This window comes from Cyclopterus lumpus, chromosome 22 (genome assembly GCF_009769545.1).
Source record: "Cyclopterus lumpus isolate fCycLum1 chromosome 22, fCycLum1.pri, whole genome shotgun sequence".
NCBI lineage: Eukaryota > Metazoa > Chordata > Actinopteri > Perciformes > Cyclopteridae > Cyclopterus > Cyclopterus lumpus.
This window is the reverse complement of record NC_046987.1, coordinates 3,744,483-3,753,347: the sequence shown is the minus strand read 5'-3', so window position 1 is coordinate 3,753,347 and position 8,865 is coordinate 3,744,483. Positions and strand designations below refer to the sequence as shown.

Here is an 8,865-nt window from a genome sequence, read left to right as displayed (position 1 = left end):
ACATCAACCTTTTCTTGGTGTGGCTGTGATTTAAATCTGTCTGCAGTACTTTAAGTACATTTGTCTCCATGTTTGACTATTTCTTATTAGCTCTTTCAGAGAAGAATGCCACACACTTCAGTAATGGAAGCTGTCTGTAGGGAGCTACCCATGAGATCTGTTTACTTCATCAAGACTTTGATTGTTAGTCCTTTCTGAAGTGATTGACCTCTTCTCTGAGTTCGAGTATCCACGTTCGGGTCCCTTCCGGTGCTCGAGGAGGTTGATGGCGAGGTTCCAGTTGGTGCGGGTCAGTCTGAACTGGACAGTACTTTTGATTGTGGCCCACTTCACATACCTGCTGGTTGGGGCCACCATCTTCCAGATACTGGAGCGGGAGGCTGAGAGCAACAACCGGAACTACTTCCAATTGGAGAAGTTGAACTTTTTGGCTAACTACACCTGCCTGGACAGACCGGCCTTGGAGAAGTTTGTTCAGGTTGACTTTCTTCACAGTTCTTCAAGGAATTCATGTCACATAAGTGCAATGGGGAGTTCTCGTCACAGAGAAATTGAAAGATCAATTTTATGCTACGGTGCACAGCAATAAATGGTGTTACAGTAACCTGACCTGATAAATCGATAAGTGGGTCATGATCCAAGACATTTACGGAAGGGAATGATAGAGTATGTCATCGGCATAAGTGAGGTGAGTGTGATCTTATTTGAATACACTTCTTTATTCGCAGGTCATTTTAGATGCCTGGGAAAGGGGAGTGAATCCTTCGGGCAACTCGACGAACCCCAGCAACTGGGATTTCAGTAGCTCCTTCTTTTTTGCAGGCACAGTTGTCACCACTATAGGTGAGTGTCTTTACATTGTTCACCATTTTAACTGTCCGATTTAATGAAAAAGTAATGAAAAGCCTGTTGCCTTGTCCACAGGCTACGGTAACCTCTCCCCCAGCACTGTATCTGGTCAAGTGTTTTGTGTGTTTTACGCCCTGTGTGGAATCCCGCTGAACCTGGCCTTCCTCAAACAGCTGGGCAAGTGTCTCACCGTCCACCTAGGTCGACTGGAGAGGGGAATGGTCTCGGTTGTTCCACACAAGGTACGGACACTTTGGCCAGTAGCCACTACTGAAACATATAGGCTATGGTTTCAAGACATGTTTATCGTCATTACCAGCTACATTGGTATTGGTTTAGCCTTTTAAGCAACATTCTCACTCCCAACTCGACAGATCCCGGCGCGTGGTCAGTGCCCCTCGGCGTAAACGCTCTAGGTTCCACTCCACCGTCAGTTTTTAGACCCAGGGACGGCGTGTCAGTTTCCACTCGTTACAACGCATAGTGTCTTTTCAAAATAAACCTGAGGAAGTTAGGTTTAGGCAACAAAACCACTCAGTTAGGGTTAGAAAAGGATCCTGGTCGACTTTAACTTGACTCTACTTGACTTTAACTTTAACTTGCTCACGTATAAATAAGTCAAATGTCATTTTAAGTTTCACACGAGACCCAAACAGCGGCCTCCTTGGTGCACCACCCATCCCACCTGTCCTTGGAGTACTTTATCATGTTTTATACCATGTCAGTTGCTATGACCGTCTAATAATGTTGCGGTTGGGTTTACATTGGAGTCTCACACAGACGCTAAAGGGTACATCCGTGCTGAGCGGCATTGACCAAGCGTCTGTGCCCAGCTGATGCCTCTGGATCTCACCTGTCTCTTTCCTAGCAAACGGTTGAGGCTCTGGCCGTCAGCTTGTTCTTCATCACAGGCAGCCTGCTGTTTTTGGTTATCCCTCCTCTGCTATTCAGTTATGTGGAAGGCTGGACGTTCGGCGAGGGCTTCTATTTCTCCTTCATTACCCTCAGCACCATTGGTTTTGGAGATTATGTGGTGGGTGAGTAGAGAGAGCAAACAAACACTAATGTGGTGGAAAGACCACGGCGATGCCCTTTATTGCTTTGAGACATTTACTATGTTGTAATCTTAATGTATAAAGGAAGAAAATTGACACTCCGACATGACCTTTCCGTCTGGGATGAGCTGGCATGTTCTAATCATGTTGATTCTTGTAGGGACCGACCCGGACAAAGAGTACATCTCTCTGTACCGGAGCCTTGCAGGCATATGGATCATATTTGCCTTGGCTTGGCTTGCTCTTATCCTCAACATGGGAGCCAGAATAATGGAGCATGTGATTGGCCTGACTCATCCAGGCTTCAAGAAACAAGTGGAGGAGGAGGAGGAGGAGGCAGTGTCAACTAGGAAACTAGAAGACGCGTCAAAGATCTGACATTAGACTGTAGATGGTAAATCTACATGTCTATAGTGTCTTCTTCATGTAAGATTATATACATACTATGGGACAGTATGAAAGCAGGTGTAGCCGCTATTAGCAAAAACTGCTTTTGTAAGATATTTTCACCAGTATATTTATTCCTTCTTTCGATGCTTTAATTATGCCTCACCTATAGAATATTTATTTTAGTTTCACTACGAGATACAAGCACCAGCACTGAATGTTTTCTTTGACTCTTTTAGGGTTTACTACTACTACTACTACTATACTATACTACTATATTACTATACTACACTATACTACTATACTACACTATACTACTACTACTACTATACTATACTACTATATTACTATACTATACTACACTATACTACTACTACTCTACTATACTATACTACTATATTACTATACTATACTACTATATTACTATACTATACTACTATACTACACTATACTACACTATACTACTATACTACTACTACTACTATACTATACTACTATACTACTATATTACTATACTATACTACTATACTACACTATACTACTATACTACACTATACTACTATACTACTACTACTATACTATACTACTATACTACTATATTACTATACTATACTACTATACTACACTATACTACTATACTACACTATACTACTATACTACTACTACTCTACTATACTATACTACTATATTACTATACTATACTACTATACTACTATATTACTATACTATACTACTACTACTACTATACTATACTACTATATTACTATACTATACTACACTATACTACTATACTACACTATACTAGTATAGTACTACTACTATACTACTATACTACTATATTACTATACTATACTACTATACTACACTATACTACTATACTACTACTACTCTACTATACTATACTACTATATTACTATACTATACTACTATACTACTATATTACTAAACTATACTACTATACTACTATACTACTACTACTATACTATACTACTATACTACTACTATACTATACTACTATACTATACTACCATTCTACTACTATACTATACTACTATACTACTATAATACTACTACTACTACTTCTACTGTTGCTACCACTACTCTGCTTTTCCCTAAACAATTCTAACATAAATGTGTACATGTTCTTCTGTTGCCCAAATATTCAATTCAGTGTATTGAAGGCTGCTTGGCATTGTTGGGGAGCCTTGGTTTACAGTTATAGTAGATCAGACTATTATGGTTTGGATTCAAATGTAGCACATTTATCAGCTTACAGCAATACTCATTCTGTGAACTCTCCATACATCTAAAATGTCAAGATTCCAAACGTCAAGATTAGTATTACTTTTTAATTTGCATTTTATTATTCTCAAGCTTTTCTTTTTTTTTATTCTTATTTGTTGTGTTTCTTTATTGATTACAGTTGTAGATCAATTAGACACAAAATAGGATGGAGGTTCCACAGGATGGTCTTTGTTAATTATCATGTTCTTTCCAAATGATGTACAGATTTTAAGGTATTTTATTATCAAATGGCCTGAAAAATTGTGTAAAATAATATTTTTCCTTCTTAAGACAACAGGTTAAATTGTAAATTCCTGCTGAGCTACGAATCTGTTTTTTGTTGTTGTTTTTTTACTCTTGTTGATGTATTTGTTATTACCAACAGCAATTTAATTAGAATGACAAAGTGTCCGTGTGTATATATGTATGTTTTGTCCACATCTGCGTTTGTGTGCTGACGGTAAACTCTGGTGAATCGAGCACCGAGGGCTATCTAAAACAAACACATCCATCAAGATGCCGGTGTCAGGGTGAACTGAAAGGACACAGGACAGATTCCAGAAAGGCAGCTGGAAGCCGGCAGGAGGCCTCCTGCCCGTCATCATGCTTCGTCATTATGTTCATTCAAAACTCTGTCAGCAGAGAACTGTCCCTTTCTGTCTTAAAGCCAGTCAGTAAGGCGACTGTCGTCCTGAAGAATGTAACGCAACTGTTAAACTGACTGTTGTTCCTGGTCTTGAAGGGACCCCTGCCATGACTCCAAGGCCCCATAGACAATAGCTCATTTTGTCCAGAAACTCCAAAATGTGACCTCACCCATATAAAAGTCGTCATCTCCGGCCCGACCTTGATCTGCTATCTCTCCCTCTTCTCAGTTCGCTCCACTAGATTTGCATGACAGGACATTGGAGTGATTGAGACAGTAGCGCGGGTGAAGGTTCATTTGCCTGCAGTGCACGGGAAGACAGGAAGCCGAGCAGGTAAACCCAAACTCCTCGCTGTTCCCGGCTGCAGAGGTCGAGACGCCAAGCTCACCTGGATCCCACGAGTTCTACCGGGGCGGCCGAGATGAGTATGAAGGAAATGTTGTTGCGGGTGCCCTCCATCCTCATGCTCGGGGCGATCTACGTGGCCTACGTGCTGATCGGCGGGGTGATTTTCTGGAAGTTGGAGGGGGATCTCGGCGAGAAGGACATCAGTCTCCTGCTGCTGAACAAAAATCGTCTGCTCACGAGGTACACCTGTCTGAACCAAGAAGGCCTGGAGGCGGTGGCTCAGGTGAGGCGCGGGACGTCAAAACGATGGCAGGTTGATGAATCCTCACCCCTTTCTCCCGGGGCGAGGACGACACACGGAGAATGTCGCTCTAGATCTTTTGTGTTACTCTTTGCAGCATACAGTTGATACTTTGGGCCATATGTGTTTCCCCCCCCCCCCCCGAGTGGCCAAAACAACCACTTTTACTAATCTGAAATACATGTAAAACTCATTTTGAGCAATCGCGTTTTCGATGTTTTTTACTTTCCATTTTAATAAATCATTCAAGTAATCAACAACAGGAGGGTGGTACAGGTTTTTAACCGCAGTTGGACCATTCTGCAGTACAGTGTACAAGAGCAACAAAATAATCTGCAAGGGAAATCAGTTCAATGCAATGAAGGGCCATTTGCAGCCCACAGGTCCATTATGAGGCAAAGAGGCAACTTCCTCCATGCGCCGCCCCATTCTACTGGGTCTTGCCCTGACTTGATTTACACAGCAGCAAAGTTGTGCAATCTTTTCCTTGGAAACTGATTAGATTTGCTTTAGACCTAGATATCCGTTTCTGGTCAAATAAATGAATAAATGAATAAATCATGTCATGTTGCACACGCTGTTCACCGAGGAAGTAAAACAACTGATTGTTGATAGTTCTGCCGGGCGATGAGAGAAAGACATTAGATTTGCATTGTTCATATGAGTGCATCCTCAATGTACATTGAGGCATGACGATGCACTTTCAATTCAATACAGTCCATTTATTGAAATAAGACAATGCTGCAGAGATACATCTGTTTGGGATTTACTGACGTAAAATGATATGTCTATATGTTATTTTGGCACTTTCACTGAGTTCAATATTTTTACCAACATCAGTCCTGATCATACCTACAAAATATCCATTCATTTTCAGTAATCCTTTAAATTATTTTGTTTACATAATGCCACTAAAAGACAACACATAAATTGAAATATTTCCCATACTAAATACTAGTGGGACATTTCATTTTTATTTATTAAGTTACAGTCTGGCATATGTCAATGAATAGCCACCACATTAAGTTTGATGCTTCACATCAAACAGATAATACAGCAGCGATGCCCCGTGTGGACACCAGGGGAATAGCGTGTATTTGCCAACATGAGAAAATGGCTCAACCTACTGGAAAATAATAAAAACTGCAATTTAAAATCCAAGACATTTTTGTCCTCAAGGCTTTGAGCATATCTCAGAGTACAACTCTGGAAGCTACGGTTGAACTTCCAACATTTCCAAAATCCACAAATGTATGTCAAATGGATTAACACAGCCAAACATATCCCCAGTGGGTACACAGGTCTCAGACTGTTATGTATTTCTTTTGGAAATATTTCCCACACTGGTGATGAACTCAAGACTGTTATGTAACAGACTGTGTCAACATTTCTGCTCCCTGACACAGTGCTGAGAGGGCTCTCCTCATGCAGAGAACTGTACTATATTGACCTAATAGACCCCGAAAGGTTTGGGATCAATATGTACAGGAGTTACATAACTGTGAATTACATAACTGTGAGTCATGAAGCCATTGACCCAGTTTGTCGTTTTCTATCCATTGCAGGTTGTTCAGGAGGCGTCCAAAGCGGGCCTTAGTCTGAAAGGCAACTACACGTCAGACGGCTTCTGGAAATTCACCAGCTCGGCTTTGTTCGCTGCCACCGTGGTCACAACTATAGGTTAGAACCCCAAGAGATCTTTGATCCGCCACCAAAAACAACACAACTGTCCACGCAGCCCAAACACCTGGGATTTGATATTCAGGTCAGGTGTTCACCTGGTCAACGAGCAGTTTTCATTTTTGGTTGGAATAACTAAATATGGATTTTAAATGTGTTTAAATGTTCAACATAATGACCCATTTTAGAACCCAATTGTTTTTATTCCATTCTGAATAAGCCTCTCATTTAGACTGTGTAGGAGAAAAAAGAAAAGTAATAAAACGGCTTGTGTATGAAATGGTAATTTCATACACAATCATCGCAGATCAGACTCTCAACAGTTTACACACACACACACACCCTGCCATGGCTCAGCCATGCCCCATAATTTACGCCACCTTGATCTACAGACAGACAATTCTATAACTAGCTCCGCTCGCTGATCTCTTCCCAAATTTACAAATGGTAATTTCAAACACAAGCTGTTTTATTAGTTTTCTTTTTTTATACAAATAATACATTATAAATAAATATTTCGAAAATGTATTTTTTTTTTTTTTTAAGTGTTCCAATCAAAAGTGATTTTCTTTCATAATTTGTTTATTTTCATTGAGTATTTATTTCAAGAGGATGCTTGTGAGGGGGCAGGATCTATTATGACAGATAATTAACCCTGAATGTGGACTAATTGAATCATAAACAAAAAGCAATTTGGATATAATAATACTTTTGATTATCATCAACAAAAACGTTATTTTAATTTGGTTGGCGCAGCTCTGTGAAGATGAGATACTTCCTTGGCTCACCCCTGAGCCTTGGATTGTAGGTGAAAAGAGTTGAGTGTGTAATCAATGTGTGCAGGTTACGGGAACATGAGTCCCAGCTCCACCGCTGCCCAGATCTTCTGCGTGTTCTTCGCGGTGTTCGGCATCCCGCTCAATATGGTGGTGCTCAACAGGGTGGGCAAGTATATGCTCGCCATAGAGAGGAACATCTGCGACTTCCTGGAGGGGAGGACCGGTGGGTGGGTGAGGAAAGTCTTTAATCACCTAATCTAACGATGAAGTCTGTCTCAGGCCGCTCTGGGAGTTACTCTTTGGCACACTTCTCTCGGCAGAGGTGTACCCGCTTTTTCGTCCACCTGGTGTCTTACCTATCCGGAGCGGTGCTCTTCTTTGTTGTGCCCATGATTGTGTTCCAACTGCACGAGGGCTGGACCTTCTCCCAGGCCATCTACTACTGCTTCATCACCCTCAGCACCATCGGCTTTGGAGACTTTGTGGCAGGTGCGTCCAACGGATCGTAGCCACGTTGTGATCCTGAGCGGCGAGACCGTTCACTTTCCTCTCAGCTGCTTTTAAGAAAAATGGTCTTTGATAACTCAGCTTTGCGTTAACGAAGTCTTTCCTTTCCAGACAGCAATCCGGACAAAGTATACCCAGACTGGTACAGCATCCTCATGGCCTGGTGGATCTTCTTCGGCCTGGCCTGGCTGGCCCTCGTCGTCAACCACTCCATCGACATCCTGGAGAGGCTCAACTCCCACTTCAAAGAGCGGTGGGGCGGACAGAAGCAGCAGGCTGAGTCCGGCGGCGCAGGCGTCGACAACCCAGACACGGTGGAGGAGGAAGACGGGATCAAGAAGCCCCCGATAACTCCGTAGACTGCAGAACAAGGGGAAGAGCTCAGCGAGCGGAGCTAGTTATAGAATTGTCTGTCTGTAGATCAAGGTGGCGTAAATTATGGGGCATGGCTGAGCCATGGCAGGGTGTGTGTGTGTGTGTGTGTGTGTGTGTAAACTGTTGAGAGTCTGCGATGATCTGATGTGCGGCCGAGCAATGGTTTGTCAGTTTTGATCCCTTTCTACTTCACTAGAATATTGACTCATTTTTGCTGAGTCAGGATTGTTCGTTGGACGGCATGCACACGCTGTTTCGTTGTGTTAGCACCTGGCGGTAAAACATGTGACCCTGTCGCTCCAGCGTTGGTTGATCTACCTGGTTGAAAAGAGGAGATTAAAGTCTAGGGAAGGATACTGGGTCAACCCTTCCTCGGCCCCCCGGGTGTCTGTCTGGTTGGTGGTCTGTAGAAGCTGCAGTCAGTCTGTCCGCTGCTCTTTGGCCTCTATACGCCAGGCTCACTTCACTGACATTTGACTGCCTGTCCAACAGAATGGCCCCGTGCGTTGTGGCAATTTTGAAACCACAAACAAAACCAGTCGATAGGAAATACGTTCTGATGCATAATAAAAGTACTTAAAGCTACTGTGAGGAACTTTCAACTGGTCATAAAACCGTCTCAATCTAATACCGTCTACAGGACCTAAGTGAAC

The 8,865-nt window shown here is 42.3% G+C and overlaps 2 protein-coding genes across 2 annotated transcripts; both read left to right on the top strand.

Moving 5' to 3' along the window:
- Positions 1–265: 265 nt before the first annotated feature.
- LOC117725216 (potassium channel subfamily K member 16-like) lies at positions 266–2,282 on the top strand. Its single transcript, XM_034525243.1, has 5 exons — positions 266–478; positions 729–843; positions 925–1,091; positions 1,718–1,886; positions 2,065–2,282. The coding sequence occupies exons 1-5, from the start codon at positions 266–268 to the stop codon at positions 2,280–2,282; spliced, it is 882 nt and encodes a 293-aa protein (XP_034381134.1).
- A 2,361-nt stretch (positions 2,283–4,643) lies between these two features.
- kcnk17 (potassium channel, subfamily K, member 17) lies at positions 4,644–8,196 on the top strand. The gene is made up of 5 exons (XM_034563452.1): positions 4,644–4,853; positions 6,437–6,551; positions 7,395–7,561; positions 7,651–7,819; positions 7,949–8,196. Exons 1-5 carry the CDS (start codon positions 4,644–4,646, stop codon positions 8,194–8,196), a joined length of 909 nt encoding a protein of 302 aa, XP_034419343.1.
- Positions 8,197–8,865: the final 669 nt, after the last annotated feature.

What these genes read in the sequence shown, in the direction of transcription:
- kcnk17 (XM_034563452.1), top strand. Translation starts at nt 4,644, where the DNA reads ATGAGTATGAAGGAAATGTTGTTGCGGGTGCCCTCCATCCTCATGCTC. An exon ending in GCCTGGAGGCGGTGGCTCAG is followed by an intron (nt 4,854 to 6,436) that starts GTGAGGCGCGGG and finishes TATCCATTGCAG; the next exon opens with GTTGTTCAGGAGGCGTCCAA. An exon ending in CTTTGGAGACTTTGTGGCAG is followed by an intron (nt 7,820 to 7,948) that starts GTGCGTCCAACG and finishes TTTCCTTTCCAG; the next exon opens with ACAGCAATCCGGACAAAGTA.
- LOC117725216 (XM_034525243.1), top strand. Translation starts at nt 266, where the DNA reads ATGGCGAGGTTCCAGTTGGTGCGGGTCAGTCTGAACTGGACAGTACTT. An exon ending in TCTCGGTTGTTCCACACAAG is followed by an intron (nt 1,092 to 1,717) that starts GTACGGACACTT and finishes TCTCTTTCCTAG; the next exon opens with CAAACGGTTGAGGCTCTGGC. An exon ending in TTTTGGAGATTATGTGGTGG is followed by an intron (nt 1,887 to 2,064) that starts GTGAGTAGAGAG and finishes TGATTCTTGTAG; the next exon opens with GGACCGACCCGGACAAAGAG.